This window comes from Pinus tabuliformis, chromosome 9 (genome assembly GCF_031772625.1).
Source record: "Pinus tabuliformis cultivar Carrire ecotype Pingquan chromosome 9, CPIR1, whole genome shotgun sequence".
Lineage (NCBI taxonomy): Eukaryota > Viridiplantae > Streptophyta > Pinopsida > Pinales > Pinaceae > Pinus > Pinus tabuliformis.
Window position 1 is genome coordinate 856367202 of NC_142307.1, and position 21106 is coordinate 856388307.

The window sequence follows — 21106 nt, forward strand, 5'->3', positions numbered from 1 at the left end:
CCTTCAAGGAGCCCTTCTCACCCTAAGGAAACCCTTCTTGCCCTTGGAAAAATTTAATTTGCACATGTGAAAATTATTATTTTAATGCTGGTCCATGTCACATCAAAAAGTACAAGTCAGCCTGGAAGAGGAAATTCGACCCCCAAGACCACATATAAATACAAGTTACTAGGCATCTCATCACACATTCATCTCTTCTTCATTGGTTCAATTTGGTTTGAAATTGCAGGGTCCAAGACACGTGCGAATGAGAGAGAGGGTAATTCTATTGACCAGCGTCAACTACTGTTTTCAGACTGTTTGGACAGCATTGACTTGGGGAAGTTTGACTTCATTTGACTTGGATTTAGATCTGTTTTGGAGGGGCGAGTTGACTGAGACTTTGACTGAAATTTTCTGGGCATCTTGACAATCATTGACTGCAGTTTCTGAGCTAGGGTTTCTGTGGGTCAAACTTTGACTTTGACCAGATTTTGTGGGCATACTTTTGGGATTGTTTTGACTGATTTTGACCAAGCAAGGAAGGCTGCATTCTTTGACAGGCTAACAAAACTTTTTGGAGCAGATTTGACCATTGCCGTGCGACTGGTTAGGGCTGCATTGACTGTTGTTGACTTTGACTGATAATTGCAGAATTGAAGTTTGAACAGAATTGACTTTTATGTTCAAAATTGATTGGATATTGGTTGGTTGATTGGTTGGTCAAGGCTTTGACCTTTGACTAGTTGTTGATGTACTTGGACTATGTATCTCTTTGCTGAACATTTGATGACAATCTAATAGAAGAAGAATTTGGAAAGAGTTTTCCCTCTTGTGGGGCTTTTCCCTGGTCTTTGATTAAATCTCCGTGTCTCTATTGTTCTTGATTGTCTTCTATTGTGCATATGGTTTTATGCTTTATCTAAAATTGCTTATTGTTACTAGGTGATTGAAAATATATTGGATAATTATATGCTATTGGAAGAAGAATTGTTATAAGTGATTGTTTCAGCATAGAACATTGGGAAATTAACATGGTATCATACTTGAGGTGAAGACAAGCCCAAGGAGAAGAGCAATCACCATTTGAAGATTTCTTATCTGCTGCTGAAGATCACTTGACTTGGTCAAGATGACTACCTCATACTTCAAGATCAAAGAGAAGTTGAATGACTCATCTAACTATGTTGTTTGGAGAGCTGAGTTTATTTGACTTTGGAGGAGAATGATGTTTTGGAATATGTTGAAGGAAAGGTACCTTAGCCTCCAGAGAATGCTTCCGCTGCTATCAAGTCCAAGTACAAGAAAGGTGAGGTCAAAGCTAAGAAAATTATTATTGATTCGCTAAGAGATCATTAGATCACTTATGTTGCGAAGTTGAAGAAGTCAAAGGAAATGTATGATTAGGTGGTTGGGATATATGAAGTCAACAACTTGAACCATATTCTATATTTGAAAAATCAACTCAAGGACATTAAGATGAACAAGGGAGTGACTGTGCAATCATACTTCATGAGGATATCCCAACTCAAGGATCAATTGCTATCTGTTGGAGAAATTACAACTAATAGAGAGATGGTACTAATTGCACTTGGAGGTCTTCCTCCAATTTGGGAAACATTTATTACCACCATTAGTAAAAATAACAGGTTCCCTTCATTTGATGAGTTATGGGACAAGTGCACTCAAGAAGAGACCACGATGACTTCTAGAGGAAGAATTCAAAAACATGAAGAAGGAGAACCCTCTACATTTGTTGCTCAAGACAAGAAGAGGAAAGGAAGTGGGAAAGCCTACACCAACATCCAAGGACTCCAACAGAAGAGTGAAAAGGGATAGGGACTTGTCACATAATCAATGTTACAATTGCCACAAGTATGGTCACTATGGCCAAGATTGCTGAAGAATGATAATGCTCCTAGGTCCAACAACAACAATCGTGGCTACAACAATAACAGGTCTAACTATAGAAGAAGAAGAGATGCTCCCATTGTGCGTGAAGAAGGCCATTGTCCTCAAAAGAGATCAAGGAACTCAAGGTATGATAATAATGCAGCTGCTACTCAATCTAAATACTTTCTTATTTATGTTCTTTCTAGTTCCTCTCCTCCGGATTTGTTTTATAGTTAGTTAGTGGATAGTGGGGCCTCTATACACTTCACTGGTTATCATGAAGTCCTCTCAAACCTGGTTGAGAGGAAGTCAAATTTGAAGTCATTCTTGGGGACAATTCTACTTATCTTATTAAAGGGTTTGGTTTTGTTTCATTTCATTTGGATTATGGTCAAACTATACATCTACACAAGATTTTTTGTATGTCCCAGGATTGAAAAAGAATATTGTGTCTATATTTGCCTTGGAGGACAAAGGAATGAAAGTTGTTTTTATAAATGGAAAGGTCATTTCTTGACCAATGGAATCTTGCTTGAAGGAATGAAAGTTGGTTTTATAAATGGAAAGGTCATTTCTTGGCCAATGGAATCTTGCCTGATGGAAGACCAACCCAAGCATTGGTTCATGATAGTAATCATCAATGTGAGTTGTGCCACCGAGGATTCGCTCACCTTCATTATGAAGCCTTGCCTAAGGTGAGAAGGATGGTTTATGGAATGCCTAGGGTTCAAGTAAATCATGATGGAGTTTGTCCAGGATGTGCATGTGGAAAGAAGGTGAAGGGACCATTCCCTTCAAGAAGGAGTAGGACCAGTGGAATACTTCAACTCATACATCCTGATCTTTGTGGACCCGTGTCAGTGACTTCTCTTGGTGACTACCTCTACTACATAATCTTTGTGGATGACTTCTCTCACAGGGCATGGATTTTCTTTTCAAAGCACAAGGACCAAGCATTTGAGATGTTCAAGAACTTCAAGGCTCTATAAAATCAAACAGGGAAGAGGATCAAAATCTTCAGGTATGATAATGGAGATGAATTTATTTCAAATGAGTTCATCGACTTTTGCAAGAAAGCAGGAATCAAGAAGGAGACCATCATACCATATAACCCCAACCAAAATGGAGTCGATGAACTCCTCATCAAGCCTTGGGTGACAAGACCCAAACACTATTGTCTATGTTCAAAATAAGACTCCTCATCAAGCCTTGGGTGACAAGACTCCCGAAGAAGTTTTCACAGGTGTGAAGCTCGATGTTGGACACTTGAGGATCTTTGGTTGCCCTGTCTACTTTCATGTGTCGAAGGACAAAAGGAACAAGCTGGAAGCTTCAAGAAAGAAAGGTACGATTGTTGGTTATTGTGAAAATTTTAAAGCTAATAGAATATATGTGCCTAGTCAATAGAATATAGAGTTTGAATTAGATTGAGAAAAATCCAAGCTACATGTGAATATAGCTTATTAGCAAGGATGTGACATTCAATAAAGATGTTGCCCTGGGAAAGCAAGGGACACTCCTCCCCTTGCCAATGTTGAGAAAAAGGATGATGCCATGGATGTACAAGACGACTCTCATATGCATGAGCCAGAGACTAATGTTGTTGATGATCCCATGGAACCCATGGACCCCTTGGATCGCCCTTTGTGTGGTCCTCCTATCAAGAAGAGACCACTATGGCTTCGTGATACTTTACAAGATGCTGAAAGACATGTTGTTGCAAGAGGAACCTTTAGGGAAAGCAAGAAGCCATGCCAATATCAAGGATATGTTGTAGCAATGAGCAACATTATACAAGTTGAACCACACACCTTTGAAGAAGCAGTGACAGGATAAGTATGTACGGATGCTATGGTTGAAGAATATGAAACTATCATGAAGAATGATGTATGGGAAGTAGTTCTGAGACCCAAAGGAAAGTTTGTTGTGACTTCTAAATGGTTGTACAAGATTAAGCATGGTGCGGATGGAAGTATCCAGAAAAACAAGGCAACATTTTTTACTAGTATGATAACATTTTTGCACCAGTTTCGTGCTATACTACCATTCGATCTATTGTTGCTCTTGTTGTTAGCCCAGGATGGACACTTCAATAGATGTGAAGATTGTGTTTCTACATGGCATTCTTAAGGAAGAAGTACATGTTGAACAACCACAGGGCTTTGAGGAGCATCATAGGAAGACTCATGTGTGAAGGTTGAAGAAAGCGCTTTATGGATTGAAGCAAGCCCCCAAGACTTGGTATTCCCGCATTGATAGCTACCTAGTGAAGCTTGGATTTACGAGAAGCAACATTAACCCGAACCTCTACTTCAAATTTGTCCAAGGTATCCCCCTAATTTTGGTATTATATGTTGATGATTTTTCTTGACAGGTGGAGAGCCTCTTATTCTAGAGTGTAAGAGGAAGCTAGCCTCTGAATTTGAGACGAAAGACCTTGGTTTGATGCACTATTTCATGGGCTTAGAGGTGTGGCAAAGACCTGGTTAGATTTTCCTTTCTCAAGGGAAATATGTTGTCAAACTATTGGAGAGATTTGGAATGGTGGAATGCAACTCCATGGCCACATTGATAGAGATGAATTTAAGAAGTTATGTGGTGAAGTTGCGGGACCTGTATTTACCAAATCCCTCTGAGTACCGACAATTGATTAGGGCACTAATGTTCTCAGTCAACACTAGACCGGACATATTTTTTGTTGTCAACACTCTTAGTCAATTTATTACTGAGCCTCTACATGCACACTAGGTTGTTGCTATGCATGTGTTGAGATACCTGCATGGGACTATCAATCTTTGACTAAGATATTTTGTCGGAGATGTGAGACTACATGGGTACACTAATGTTGATTGGGCCAGAAATATGTAGAAAAAATTGCTCAATCTGTATCTCAACCCAATTTTCAAGTTTTGCATGGTTTAATTCCCAAACCCATTATAAAACATATGACTCATATATATATCAGATTTGCATTTATCTTGAAAACAAAGGACTACTCTACCATTTAGTCTTCCAGCTGATATAAGAAATAAACAAGCAAGCACACACATAAATTTTTGCACACTTGTATTTGGTCAACTGGCCCTGGAAAAACCCAAAAGGGGAAAACTAGTTCTAAGGGAGTCTTTATATTGCTTTTAAGGAGATCATTACACAAAGAGAAAAAATCACTTATCTCCCTATTTGTGTTTGCTGATGTCACAGTCAGATTTCATAGTACTTTGAGCCTCCACACAGTCTTTACTCAAACTGATTTATTAGCCTCAAATTCAGTGCATGTAGTCTCTGACATTTGCATCAAACTCTGAGCCAAACACAGCAGAAGACCTCCAAGAAAGTCTGCCTAAAGAGTCGATTTCTGCACTGCTAAAATCCTCCAACAGTGATCAAAAATGATCTACAAAGCCTCGAAATACCCGCTCATGTAGCCTTAAATTCCGCACTGACAGAGAGAAACAAATGCAGAGACAGCCTCAATTTCTGTACCCAATTCCTGCCTCAAAACATGTGTTCCGCCTAGAGAAAATGCCCACAAATTTTAGGCCAAACCAGCTCCTGAAATTTGCTTGAAACATGAGACTCACAATCTGATTTCTGCTCCTAGAAACTCAAGCTATGTTGGAATTCGAGCCAACCAATTTCTTGGAATTTGAGCCAACAGTTTCCTTGGAAGTCGAGCTCCTATAATGTTGAGGTCCTTCTACAATTAATGGCTGCTCCTCCTTTCAAGCTCTCCCTCTCCTCTTCTCAAGTGCTAAAGAGAATAATTAGCCTCCATTCTCGTTTTCCTCCTTTTTGTCTTTTCAATAAGATGAGAATCCTAAACCTTAGATTACTGGCTGAGATTGAAAATATCAGCTCATTAGATCAAGGGTGGAAATCAATCCCTCTCTCGACCCCCTTCCTCATGTGATACCCTCCATTTAATGAGCCTACCTTGTACTTTTTATTGTTTTAGTACCATGGTCACTTTTTCTCTCATAAAGTGACTTTCAAAATAAAAGTCACTTTAAAAACATAAAGTGCACTTAGAAATTGTTAGGCAACCAGCCCACAAAATAGAAGAAAGAGATAGATCAATGACTTAAAACGTAGCCTCTTTGAGGGGTCAACCTCCTTTACATTACACAAATGAACAATTATTGGATGATACAAATGACAAGACCTCCTTTTTATATATAGGAGTCTAAAGGGTCACAATATAATCAGAGCTGACATAACAATAATAATGTAAGGGCACAACAATAACAATAGTGGGCTTTTATGGGTAACAATAATAACAATATGGAGACAACATGGGCACAACAATAACAATAAGGGGTACAATGACAATAACAATAATAATGTAAGGGCACAACAATAACAATAGTGGGCTTTTATGGAGAACAATAATAACAATATGGAGACAACATGGGCACAACAATAACAATAAGGGGTACAATGACAATAATAATAAGGGAATACACTAGTATTATAGGGACCTAACATAACATGCCCCTCTCCTTCAAAAAAGTGTTGTCCTCAACGCTTGAGTAATTCTGGATGCTTCTGTATAAAATTCTCATCCTCCCATGTAAAATCTTCAGTAGGTAAGTTCTTCCACTTGATGAGATACTCTGAAATTGATCGATTTCGCAGCTGTCGAGTTCTTGTTTCTGTGATTGCTTCAGGGTTCCAATATGATTTTTCCTTCCTTATGAAACTCTGGCAATATTGTTTGAACTGGGATCTTGTCACCTATAACATTCTTTAAGCATGAAACATGGAAAACTGGGTGCACTCGGGAAGATGCAGAAAGTTCCAACATCTTGTACGGACCATAATACTTTGGTGATAATTTATTATCCTTCTTAACTTGCTTGAGGGACATTTGTTTGTTTGGTTGTAGCCGTAGAAATACCCAGTCACCTACATCAAAACTCCTTTCGTTGCGATGTTGATATGCTTGTTGTTTCATTCTATTTTGCGCCAAAGTGAGATTATCCTTTAAGATTTGGTGAAATTTTTGTTGATGCTCGATGTGATCTTCCACTGCTTGAATCTTAGAATTTTCTCTCTTAAATATGATGTGATCGACAGTGGATGATATCCATAAAGCGCCATAAATGGGGTCATTTTTGCTGCAGTATGGAAAGAAGTGTTATACCACCATTCAGCGAGAAGCAACCATTATGGTATCTGTTTATCAGATACAAAGGAACTGAAATATCCTTCCAAACATTCGTTCACTATCTCATTTTGCCCATCAGATTGAGGAAGATAAAATGAGCTATGAGCTAACTGAGTACCCAGACAAGAAGATAATTATGTCCAAAAATTTCTAGTGAAAATAGGATCTCTGTCACTTACAATAATCTTTGGATTTCCATGTAGCTTTTGAACTGTTTCCATAAATGCAGTAGCCACTGTACTGACTTTAAATGGATGAGATAATGCACAAAAGTGTGCATACTTGGTAAGTCTATCAACTATCACCATGATGACACTTTTTCCTTCTAACTTGGGTAAACCTGTGATAAAATCCATTGAAACCTCCTCCCAACGTTGACATGGAATGGATAAAGGTTGTAATAGACCTGGGGTCTTAATTGTCTCAACTTTATTTTGTTGGCAAACCAAACATTCTGCCACAAACTTTTGAATATCAGATTTAAGGTCATCCTAAAAAAAATCCTTCTTAACCCTATGGTAAGTTTTTACAAATCTTGAATGCCCTCCTAAGGGAGATGTGTGCAATTCCCTAAGAATCTTTTGTTTGAGTTGGGAATTCTTACAGAGGTATAAGCGATCTTTGTACCATAACAAATCATTTTTCGAGCGAAATGTCTCAGATGTATTGGGATCTTGCTGCAATTTTTGAATGAGTGCCCGCACTTCTTCGTCATTCTTCCATTCATCCCTTGCTTCGTTTATCTAATCTGGTTGGATAATATAAATGGCACAAAGCAATGCTTCCACATCCTCATCCTTTCTTGAGAATGCATCTGCAACAACATTTTGCTTCCATTTTTTGTAGATGATTTCAAAGTCATAACCCAACATCTTGGTGACCCATTTTTGTTGCTCTTCTAAAGATAATCTGTGTTCTAAAAAGCATTTAAGACTATCATGATCTGTTTTTACCTTGAAGTGTCTTCCCATTAGGTAAGGATGCCATTTCTTAAGTGCATGTAGTATTGCCAACATTTCCTTCTCATAAATAGCTTTGTGTAAATATTTTCCTTTGATTGGACGACTTTCGAAAGTAATGGGTCTTTCTTTTTGCATTAAAATAGCACCAATTTCATTTCCTGAGGCATCACATTCCACAATAAAGGTTTCTTACAAGATATGGTCAGATTCATTTCTTCGTTATCTAGGGTTTGTCCCTTGTGTGTATCCTCTTCTTTCGATGTTTCTTGTTCATTTTCTTCCTCCTCTTCACAATCTATGTAAAATAATTTCTTCTCAGCACACTTATGACTTTTAGTGTATTTGCTATCACAACTGTAACAAAGCCCTTTTGTTCTTTTTTCTTCCAATTGTTGTGGTGTCAACCTTGTAGGTTGTGGAAGGCTAGGGACAACAACACTTCCACTTTTATAGTTGTGAGTGGTAGACTTCCTTGTTGCCATAATTTTGCTTTTAATTTTTCTTGCCAACCTGAATGCCTTCTCCAATGAATCAAGTTCCCAAAGGCAAACCTCATGTTGAATGTTATCCTCTAAAGTCCCTATGAACACATCAATCCTATGCTCCTCTGGAATATCTTTTACCCTTATATTCAATTTTTGGAAGTCCTCAATGTGCTCCACCATTGAACCCTTTTGTTTGAGATTTATCAATTGGCTAAAAAAGGTGTTGTTTTTGTTTTTTGTAGCCTCATAATGTGTTATCATTTCTTCCATAAAAATTTCCCAAGTTGCAATTTGTTTACGAGAGCAAAGCCATCGATACCATACAAACTGACTGGGTTCCAAATATAAAGTTGCAATGCGTACCTTTTGTGTGCTTTGCACATTATGGAAATTGAAATATTGCTCTATCTATAGTATCCATGTTACGGGATCCTTGCCATCAAACTTCCTCATATCGATCTTTGGAACATGGTAGGTCTTCAATCCAATGTTAGAGTCTATGAAATCATGACTAACATTTCTTTTGTTTTCATCACGAGTTTCCTTTACTACCCTTTCGCCATTAGTAAGCATTTCTTGTAACAATTTTATCAAATCTATCTTCAAATCTTCCATGTTGCCTTTAAATTTTGCTTCTATACCATCCATCTTAGCTTCCATGCCATTCTTTAAACCATCCATCTTAGCTTCATTTACTTTTTGTGAGAACGAAATTTGTTGCACTTGGTCTCGTAATTTTGATATATCGTGTTGCATTTTTCCTCTTCTTCATGTGTCATAGTAGAGATTTCAGATTGCTTACTAGGTGTTTCAATTTTCTTTCTTCGAGTCATCAATGAATGATAGGCTTCCCAATGCCCTTTGAATCACTTCAAACTACTTTCTCAAACAAGGCTTATGCAAATTTAAAAAAAAAAAAAAACTGCACACCTTTTTTGTTTTCTGCTTTGTAGGGGCTCGATCTTGAAATGCCTATAACTCTGTAATTTCTGATCTCCAAGTTCTGAATTTTCCCACTGAGTCTTCTTTCCAACCCCACAAGTCTGATTGCAATTGGATTCCCGAAGAAAGAGTTATCCCAATCTCTCGCGATGACCTAATTATAGACTAGTTCAATAGAGCGAACTTGTACGACGTGCATTGTTGCAACCTTCGGTTCTAAAAATAATACCCAACAAACTACAGTCCGTCTACTTTCTATTAATTTTTACGAAATTTGAATCAGATGCTCAAAGAGAAAGTTATGACAATTTTCCCAAGGTGCCCTGTTTGAGATCCAATTCGAAAGCTTGCAAAAACCCTAACTTCCTCAGTTCATATCTCTGAAAATACAGCGAGACAAAATCTTAAATTCGGTCACACGGTTCATTGCGATTTCATCTCAAATGGGTTTTATTTTCAGCTTCTAAAGCTTCGTAGAAAAAAGTTATAGCGAAAATGCCACGATGACCTGCTTGAAGCAACAAAACCCTAGAATCCAAAGCTCTGATACCAATTGTTAGGCAACCAGCTCACAAAATAGAAGAAAGAGATATATCAACGACTTAAAACGTAGCCTCTTCGAGGGGGCAACCTCCTTTACATTACACAAATGAACAATTATTGGATGACACAAATGACAAGACCTCCTTTCTATATATAGGAGTCTAAAGGGTCACAAAATAATCAGAGCCAACATAACAATAATAATGTAAGGGCACAATAATAACAATATGGGGACAACATGGGCACAACAACAAAAATAAGGGGTACAATGACAATAATAATAAGGGAATACACTAGTATTATAAGGACCTAACACAATCCTATTAGGAATCTTGTGTCCTCTACTAATCGTTGAAAATGTAGCAATGGAAGGTCTTTTGGCTTGTGCCTTAACCCATGAAGACCTCAACTTAGTCTTTCTCTAGCATCAATGCGAGTTCATGAAATAGACTTCAATTTCGATGAGTTGATTTCCAGTTTAATGGAATAGTCATCAAGTTTGCATGCGTAGTGTTGGAGTTCAATTCGTTGGAATCTTCTTCAATTAGACTACAGGATGAGGTGGCAGTGACAAGTTCAATTAGAGCGAGTTAAGACTTCAGTGTTGATTGGAGAGAGAACGAGTTGAGTTCTCAGTTAACTCGCAATCACAACTAGAGGAAATCAAGGAAGAACTCGAGCTAGTTAACTGAGAGCTAGTCCAAGTGTAACTAGGACTTGCTCCAATTAACTAGCAAAAGAAACTCGTGACACTAGTGTGAACTGATATTCAACTAAGGCCTCCTTGCATGCATCGATTTCTATCTATAAAGAGAAGGACAAGGCACAAGATCATAGATCATTCTTTATTGTGGAATGTGCATCAGTTGAGGATCAATAGTGCGCATAGATTTAGGAGCCACAAGTGCGCAAGGATTTAGGAGCTAGAAGTGCACAAGGACTTAGGTGCCAGAGTGCGCAAGGATTATGGCGCAGGGGATCAGGATTCGTAGAGCATGTCAAGACTATCCTCAGCAGAGATCAATTGTGCAATGCCAAGATCAAGAGAAGGTTGAGAACAGTTGTAGAGCTGAGAATAGTGAGGAGAAGCCTAGCGCTTTCTCAGAGACAGATTGTTGGCTGCAGTAGCAGCGTGAATTGTAATAGATCCATTTGCTCAAACAATCAATAAAATACCACAACAAAGAAAGCAGGTTTTCCCTTTTGGTTTTACTAGGTAAAACAAGCGTGTCAATTTTGTGTGCATGTGTTTTTTTATCTTGACAGGTGAAAGTAAATTTGGTTTCAGTTTTCAGTTGCCTTGTTTTCAGTTGATTCATCTAAGTAGTTGCAGAGTTTCAAGAAAATTAACACTAATAAACTGGCAGCTGTACAAATACAATAAAGTGGCATCCAACATGCACTCTCAACACACTTCTAGCAAGTATTATGATTTGCAGTCCCTGATGGTAAAGAAGACCTTATCAAACTTCTTAGAAATAATACACAGTAGTTGTGCATATAATAAAATCCAAATTTAAATTAAGGTATATGAAGATGACATATATTGCTTGTAATGTGATTGCTAAGATATAACTGAAACAGGTTATGGAAGAGAAATGTGATCAGAACATAAAATTATATATCTTACATTGATTTGAAGGGTCTCTCCTCTTGATGTGTCGACTATAAGCTCACTCTCAGTGACTGGATTAAGGAATAATGCTGCAGGATCATTAAAAACAGAAAACTAGATCAATGTTCAACTCGCTCTCTATTCTAGCATCAAAACAAAAGCTTAACAACTGATACAAAAGCGATCAATCCCCTCATTGAAGGCAATTTGGACAAAAGCAGAATACCCAAGGAATTTTTTTATAAGTAAAAACCTAAGGGATAAATACACTTGGAAGCAACTACATCCAAAAGACAAAACATATTGTGATGAGATGAAGTCATAAAATTATTCGAGTGGATCTGTTTTGAACGCGTGAATATATTCTATTACCAGTGTTAAAAATCATATTACTAGTAATTAATGATAGTCAAAATAAAGAATAAAGAATCATGACAAATAGTCGCCTCCTTTTCGAAAACAATATCACTATGTGTTGACACTTGAACTTGTAATAATTCAAAATCACCATATATTCCTATCAAAAAATTAAATATAGGCAACTCCTGATCTGCTTCCAATTGGTATCAGAGTGTACTCTTGTGCCTGTAATATCCCTCCATCCTTCTGCTGCTGTCACCATTCCTTTTCTTTATTTGCATCTCTGCCCTCTGAAATGCTTCTGCATTTTCATCCACTCTTCCATAGTTTCTGATTCTGTCACCCCTTACTGATCTCTGTTTCCAGTATCTATTAACTATGGTAGGTTACTATTCAAGCCTCTGCAAATGCCTCTGTGGTCCCATACAACTCCTCACAAGCAAAACATACTAACCAATTCCTGCATAAACAATCCCATCAATCCCTCACTCTTTCTACATTCATCATACTGATTCTTGATCTGCTCACTATGCCACTTGCTATTTATCTGATCATAAACACCAAACAATCAATGCAGAGGACACCATAAGCAGGCCATATAACAATGGCAACATCTCAATGTGGAAGATGGCATATGCAGACTGACAATGAAGAGAATTTTAATAACGTATCAATAAACCAAATCCACTGGATGGCTGCATCCCAAATTGGAACAGTGGAACACACTCAACACTATCATAGGACAGATCAATAACTTGAACAAAGCATGAAAGGTAATAGGTAAAGTTATAACCAATATAGTGCAACAGAAGCACCTTAGAAACCAATTTGTTCCTGCCCGGTTAATGTTTGTGATTTATAAAAGTAGTTACACTGGTGCATATCCCCAGGGAATTGGTACACTCGAACAGGTACGTCCACGTCTCAAATGTGCTGATATGGTGACTGATTGCCAAGTATATGCATGCCCATACATGAAGGATGTCCCAGTGTGTCCTAGTGGGAGAAGCGCAGTTTTCAACTGTGGAAGCTATCTATCATGATTGGCCACTTGCTTGTCACTACTATGCAGCATGTTGCACTCACTTTCCACTTATTGGCAGTGCACATGAACTTGTTTTGCAAGTGGATGCTTATTTTTTGCATGTGAGTAGCATTTGGGAACTTAGAGGAGCTGAATTTGACAAACAAAAAGCTGTCTTTAAGTTCTGGGCACTTGAATTTCTTTGCGGACAGCTTGTGCGCAGCATGTAGACACTAGTTTTCCATAAAGTACCTAAGTTTCATATGTAGGTACTAGATAGCCTGTGGGCACAATATGGGAATTGACAAGAACTAATTTGTTTCCAACGAAAACCTTGCTGAGAAACCGAAAGGATACTTCCCCAAATTCATGTATGGCATCCTTAATAAACCCATCATCATAGATTACTGTTCCTCATCCAAGGGAATAGAAACTGCATACCCACTGGTACAGAACTACCCAAATGCCCAACATTCGTGAGAACCGGTTGAGCTAACCTATGTTACCAGAAACGAGAAACGGGAAACAAAACAAGAAATGACAACAGGACGAGAAACAGAGCTTGGAGGTTTTGCATTCATTGATTACATAGGTGAAATTGTAATGATCACATTTAGCCATGGTGGATTAGTGAAGGAAAAGATATAATATGTCCTTTGTTATTACATTGAAAGTAGATCCAAAAGTTAAGGCAATCAGTGATACTACAAAACAGGCAAACATTTATAAGAATAAGAGTTTTGCAGTACTGAAAAATTACATGTATTCTTATAACTATAAGCATATCCAGGGAAAAAAAGCAAGAAATAAAATGTAATGTACCTCAATTCACACACCAAAATAAAATAAAAAATTCTTACTGTCTTAACTTCAGTCTATAAATGGTTTTCATCACCAGTGAGACATATTTCTATGTTTGAATTGATCATTAACAATATTTACATTAATGCATTAATGTTAGAACACTGGTGTGAGTCATTAACTCTTCTTAGTACATGCATATCTACATCCCAACATACTCTTACCCTTCTCGTGGGTCTTCATCCCATAATATTCTATGGACAGGTTGCTTATGATTAATTGATGTATTATGCCCTTAATAGTAGTGTTGGGCCCTTGCACTGGCATAATCCTTTACATCTTATGATGGTTCGCTCATGGTCATGGTCGGCACTTGCAGATATAATCATGAAGGGCTTTTCTCTTATCCCTTATGTGAACAAAGCTGCAATTCATTATCTTATCATGTTTACCCAACCTTGTAATATATGTTTGCTTGCAAATCAAACGCCCTTGATTTGATTTCTATTCCTACAATTGTTATGTATATAGCTAGCCTTTGATCTTAATGAGGTGGTGTGTGGCTAATTGCATGGGATCCGCGACCTAGCCACATGGTTCGACTACCTTGATCCACGCAGTCATTCTGCACATGACTTCACACGTTATCACATGACAGGATGTAGTTTTGTAACTGGTGGTCTTGATTTGTTTCCGGCAAATCAACGGTGTATCTTGTTAGGGTTTCTCTTTTGGTTAAAAGAACTATAGCCCTTTCATATTTTTTTCTTGCTACATTTGGCATTTGTTTTCTTTTAGTTCATTGATACAGATCTTCTGTTGTGGGCACGACGAATTTCATTAGGAAAGAAGCACCAACTGGTGGGGATTTTCCTCCATGCAGGTAAAACAGTTTAAGGAGAAATGGAATCACGTTTCTCAGAAAACTGTATCATGAAACCATCCATTTCTGGAGAAACCAGTTTCGTGGACTGAGAAATGAAAACAAACATACAAAACACCATTTTCCATGCTATTCCATTTTCTATACATTTTCTTCCAGAAACAAAGGTTGATCATTTGGTTAGGAAACAGTGTTTCTTTTCTGTTTGAGTGGCATATATTTTCTATCTGGATGCAGGTTTCCAACTATCACAGCTCCCAAAGAGGATCCCAGTACACCAGTATGAAAACTTTGGACAGCCAAAAAGGGAAAATGCACATGACAATAACATTCTATTCTAATCATGCTGTTTGTATTTTGTGATTCATTTGTATTACATGATATCGTTTTATAGTAAGCACATATATGTGTATAGTCCTATCAATCTTTTATGCAAGTCTGCTCATAACTGAGTCTCCAATTATGTAAGAGGCTGACTCTTAGATAAAGGCCTCAAATTAATGTTTGTCTATTTTCTCTGCATTTCCAGTATCAACCCTTGAGACCATTATTAGTTGTTTCTAGCTTCTCATGATGCACACTTGGCCCATATCTATTTTGATATCAGATCCAAATACCCTGTACCTACACCCAGGTTATGGTAGTCAAGACTCAACTGTCATACATATAAATTAAGTTAGTCCTCCAGCTAATCATACAGTTCCTTCCCTACCTTGAAACAGATTTCTAGGGAATGCCCAGCATAGTGAAGTGTGGAGAAGCATCAAAGTTTTAAAGACAGACAGCTCTGATTTCAGTATATAAAGTTTTAATATTGTTTCAGTATTAATTACGAGTGTCATAGAATAGAGAGTATATTATTGAACTTATGTAAGGATTTATAAAAAATCCAGTACAAAGTGATCTGCATGAACAGTCTTTTTGAAGAAAAAATTTCAGGAATATAATAGAATCCACGAAAGAGTGCTGGTCAAGCCTTATTTTGATGATCAATACGATTCAATGCTACAAGCATCTCTGAATGTAATTCATTTTCAACTCAAATAAAAATTACAAATTTTTAGAGGAAAAATAAACATAGATACGATGCTTACAAAGTTCACATCCAAATTTTGTGGATCTTCAATGTATATGAAGTTAAGATTCATCTATGTAGTTTCACGTTCATTATTTTACCTCGTTGCTTTCAACTTTGACAACGTAAGATGTTTGTGAACAATTTTCTATTTGGTCTTATTTTATTGAAAAGACGTTAACATGGCAAGTACTGACATACTTCTCAACCTGATGTCTTCTCATATGAGAAGTATTGAAATGCCTATCTCATATGAGAGTACTGAAATACCTCTCCGTATCATGCTAATCTTCACATTATTATTATTTTGCCCCTTTCTGTATCATTAAACTTATTTTACACAATTTGAAAATTTCAAATGTCCATCTTTTTCTAAATAGTATGAAAAATTATAATGGCCCAGGATGGGTTGCATTTGGCAGGGCATAGTAAAACCATATTAATAAGTTTCAATCTACAAGAAACCAAAAAATAAAGTATATAAGAATTTAAAAATAAACCGCTCTGATGAAATTAAAAACTAATCAAAAAAATTATTGCAACACAGAAAGTAGAAATACCAAAATTAAAGTGAGCTATCTAGTAAGTTACAAATTCTTTTAGTAAAACGCCTGTTTACCATGGTTTAAGAAATCTGACACTGTCCTGAGTTGAAAAATAAGTTCAAACTTGCCATTATAATAGACTAATGCTGAAGCAAATTTGGAGACTTCAATCCAAGAAGACAACTTGTCTATTCCAGATTCATACGGCTTGGAAACACTTTCAGGCCCCCAATGATGACATCTTATTCAGTGTTGCACATATCGCAATAATATTGGAATTATCACAATGTTATCCCAATAAGACATTCTACCGATATTATCGTCGAAAATTAATGCAACAAGTGAAATTATCGTGATAATTTCAAAATTATCGTAAGACGATCGGAAATGATCACCCTGCTGAAAAAAAGCTCAAATATAAGTTGCGGTTTGGATTTTGTTCGGGTTATTTTTGTTTTTCCTTGTGCTAAGATTGACCTCTGAGAGTTGTGTGAGTCTTGAGACTATTTTTCATCAAGCAAGATTAGTATATACTATCAATTTATAGTCTACCTCTTCTTATCCTCTTTTGAATTTCCACATTTGTTTTGTGTGGTAGGTCCAAAACCTGAAAATTTAATCAGAGCTCTACAAAATTGGACCAAATGTGGGAGTATGGTGAACCATGTGAGGATGATAATAGAGCAAAGCTAAGGTGCAAGCTCTGTGGAATGGAAATGTTTGGCTGAATCACCCGCTTGAAATACCACCTTGCCAAAATCCCAGGGCATGATGTGCATATTTGCCCTACAGCTACCCCAGACATTGTCCTTATTGCAAAGAACTCAATTCGTGATACTACTAGAAAGAGAGAACCACAAGCTTAGCGGATTATCATTACAGACTTATAGTATCTAGAATCTAGATGCCTCATGATGATCATCTCATGAGATACATGAAGTGATTTTGTATTAAGTTTTAAGTTTTAACTATTATCTTGTCAGGACTCATAACTCTTGACTGAGGAGTCAAGACAAAATGACAAATATCATATTTCAGACTTCAGTATCTAATAGTAGTATATACATCTTATACATTTTATATTGTAGTTTTATAATTTTATTTTCATATTTGTGTGACAATGTGTTTGTTAATTGTTTGATGTTGATGTTTGCTAAGTGCTTTAAAAGAATAAAAATTTGAAAAAATGTCATATTTTAGTATCTACTATCTAGTATCAATGATTGATGTACTACTTGACATTTTATACATTTTAGATAGTAGTTTAATCTTCATATTTATGTGACTGTGTTTATTTGATGTTGATGTTGCTTTAGAAGTTTAAAATTTTGAAAAAAAATAGTATTTTTTTATTCTTTTAAGTTTCCCGATAATTTCCCTGATATTGCCAATAATTAAAATTTTGGACCCCCGGCAATAAGTTGCCAATAAAAACAAATGTAACATTGATCTTATTACTTACTTGGAAGAAAGGAAATGACTCTTTGCTTAACTAGGCCAACCTGTTCAGAGCTTCTATTGGGCTAACAGTTCACTATTTTGCACCAAACTTTAAGAAAATAACTATCTATAGAAAGAAAGTGGAGATGTGTGTGGCACATCTCTGCCATTGTAGTTATGAGTATTGGTGAGGATGGGGACTCCTTGCACTGTAAGAAAATAGATTAATGTCGAGTGTTCTACTCCTACCGACTCCAAGCAATCATGGTGTTCTAATGGAAGGCTAAGACACAAAGTTAGCGAAGCTATTCAAGAAACACAACAGAAACGCAATAATTGGCCTCACAACACTCCACGACACTAGGATGATAAGTCCCAACCCTTTCCCTAGCAATCTTTAAAAATATGCAACAACTAGAGAATGTTTATCCGACTAATGATAGCTGGGGTCCAGCTATCTCAAATGTTGAACCTAGTAATGATTGTTGGGTGTTGGCACCTAATACCAAAGATGATCCTTCTCTAGATTTTGCTTTTTTATTGTATGGGTAATTGGCAATTTTAATAGGATTTATGCTATTAAGCAATTTTTATAGCTTTTAGGGATTTTGAAGCCAAATTTTACCAACTTGCAGTAGCTACCATTCAACGTGTTTTTTGGCCCAATATGTACATAAGTGATATTATTGACAGTTGAAGGAAATATTTTATATGACTAGCATAAATCCGTCTTAACCATGATCTATTAAGAACCAAGATGGATTAAAAAAAATCAAGGTGAAAATCCTTTTATGCTTAAAAGATATCAAGTTAGCATGGATATGTGCTAGTTTATTTCACACTTACTTTTTTGTCCGTTCTTTCTTTTTAACATCTGACAACAAATTTCATTTTTTTTTCCATTTTGTTTTATTACTGTAACGAGCATTCACATGCTACACATATACGTTGACTAGATTGTCAAATGAAATGGACCAACCATATAACTAAATACTAGAAAAGAAACAAAATTAAAGTTACTAATTCAGCCAACAACTTTCCCATGTTCGTATCAACATTCTAGGTGCTTGATGTCACAATTATGATGAGGGGAAAATATGTTATCCATCTAACCCACACTCTGGGAAGTGATTGTCATTTTTGCTGCAACCTAGACATGTCGATCAAAAACCTTTCCTGAACTACTATCTCCAAGATGGACTGTCGTATAAGGTGACACGTGTGCTCCAATCAACATGGGTTGTGAACAAGTGCTTGAAGAGACACATTGTTTCTCCAATTGGGAACATTCAGAGTTCAAAAACCCTTCTAACCTATCTAAAGATATCTCTATTGGCTAGCCATTGAATAATGTTGAATAAACAATGTGCACTTTGCAAACAATCCAAACCATCCAATCAAAATTTGAGTTATTGTATCCCCATGTCCATGCCTTCGCAATAATGATTTATTTGTTTTTATGAATTTCATCAACGAACTCTTCATGACATAATGACAACATGGCTAAACATTTATCAGTGTTTGGACATTTCTTAAGGACAAGAATATGCAGGGGGTAGGGGAGGCACACTGCTGTGAAGACTGATCCTGTAAAATGAAAAAATGGTCCTGACAGCCCCAACACAATCAATTTTTTCCAATGGTAGTGATTTTTCTTTTTGTGCTTGAACAAAGGTTTCCAGCTGTGGGATAGTAAAATAGGCAACAACTTGTTGAGATTAATGCAGAATCCACTAAGTTAACTTGTTAGAAAAAAGGGTACTGAACCCTTACTATTTGACTTGATAGGATGATGGAAAGGAAAAGTTGTGCTATGTTGGGAGTGTCAATCCAAAACTGAACATACTGTAGCCAATCATCAAAAAGGCATGTAGCTCAGTCGTAAAGCAGCCCACGGGCTGGGCACTGGTGCTGGGTTCGATCCCCGTCATGTCCAACGGCTTCATATGGTATCAGTGCCACAGTTGTGGCTAGAAATTCCATATCCCTAGGTCTCAATGACTGATTTGGCTTGAGAAGCATGTTGGAGTATCAACCCAAACCTGAACCCGTTATTGCCCATCGTTGAAAGAGCGTATAGCTCGGTGGTAGAGTTGCCCAAAAGCTAGACGCGGGTCGGGTTCAATTCCCAGTTTGTGCAACGTTTTTACGTGCTAAGATCAGGGAATATATTAATTAACCGCAAAGGTAAAAATCCCGATTGAGGATTTTGGTCCAATATTGAACCTTGAACATGTAAGAGTTCCGAATCTCGAAATGAGACTATGCATTTTTATATTACAGCAGTCTTGCAGATCTTTTGTGGGTTTCAATTATTGCCACCGGTTGATAGATCCCACGCTGACATTTAAGCTAAAAGCGTCGCCGATTAGCGTTCTGAGTTCAAAAGCGTGATTTGTAATTACTAAGCATTCAATACATGAAAAGAACCATATATTATGTTTTATTAACACCATGCAAAATCCTTCACTACAGATCGCAATTTAAGATCGAAATAGGTACGCATCCTCGGAGCATATGAATTGTGTGGTAGCCGCAAATTATAGCTAAAATAAGGAAGAACAAAAAAGGAAAAACTTACAAAATTCGGAGAAGAAAAGCAGGACCATCACAATGGAGGAGACGAGTGTAATGACACCACCAGATAGAGTCCTGCTGTAGAAATCCTCATTGATCTTTGGAAACGCGTCCAGCTGCCGGAGCCTGTTGATTACTTGCATTTTTACCCCCTAAATTCCTTCCGTTTATATTAGAAATCTGCCCAAATAATCCTAGAATGAGTATCCTATGTGCCCTATCAACCAGGGCACCTCAAACAGCTAAACGTCAAATGATTTGTCGAAGGAACAGAGAATAAGCATGTCAAATGATTTGTCGAAGGAAAAGAGAATAAGCTTTCGTCACAGGTCTGCAGCTCCCTCACCTTGGATTCTTACCTGCTCACTCTGCAGTATTTATATTGATTCAGTATTTAGATCCTAAGTCAATAGAGAAATTGAGTGTACTGATCCTAAGGGGAAGTGATTGGGACACTCCCGAACTCTCAAAATAGCCCGTTCCACGGAAATAAACAAAACTCAAAAGAACCACCTACTCCAACCATTGCGAAGAATTTGGCTTAAAAACCTTGTAAACATGAATCCGTAACCAAAAGAAAGCTTTCTGGACATTACTCTTTGACCAAGATAGCAAGTTTCAAAGTTACAAGGTGTTTATCGATGATTTTTATTTTTATGTATATATTTTTAATCTTGGACCAAAATAGCAAGTTATTAATGTTTCCAAATTACAAGGTGGTGTTTATATGAATTTTATTTTTATTTTTATTTTTATTTACATATATGTTTTTCATATATCATTGAATTTGGGTAATTCATATAAGCCAAATT

General features: G+C 37.0%; 1 protein-coding gene across 4 annotated transcripts in view; it reads right to left on the reverse strand.

Annotated features, from left to right (window-relative positions):
* Positions 1–20867, reverse strand: part of LOC149151482 (uncharacterized) — a 157231-nt gene extending 136364 nt beyond the window's left edge. The window contains exons 1-3 of one of the 4 annotated variants that reach the window (XM_089438486.1): positions 20654–20867; positions 20299–20446; positions 11605–11678 (exon numbers count right to left, since the gene is read on the reverse strand). In XM_089438486.1, coding sequence (XP_089294612.1) covers positions 11605–11678; positions 20299–20437 — 213 coding nt within the window. In that variant the 5' untranslated portion in view covers positions 20438–20446; positions 20654–20867. Of the gene's footprint in view, positions 1–11604; positions 11679–20298; positions 20475–20640 lie in introns of all 4 variants that reach the window. The other 3 variants (XM_089438484.1, XM_089438485.1, XM_089438483.1) reach the window with 3 other exon arrangements.
* Between the last annotated feature and the right edge of the window lie 239 nt (positions 20868–21106).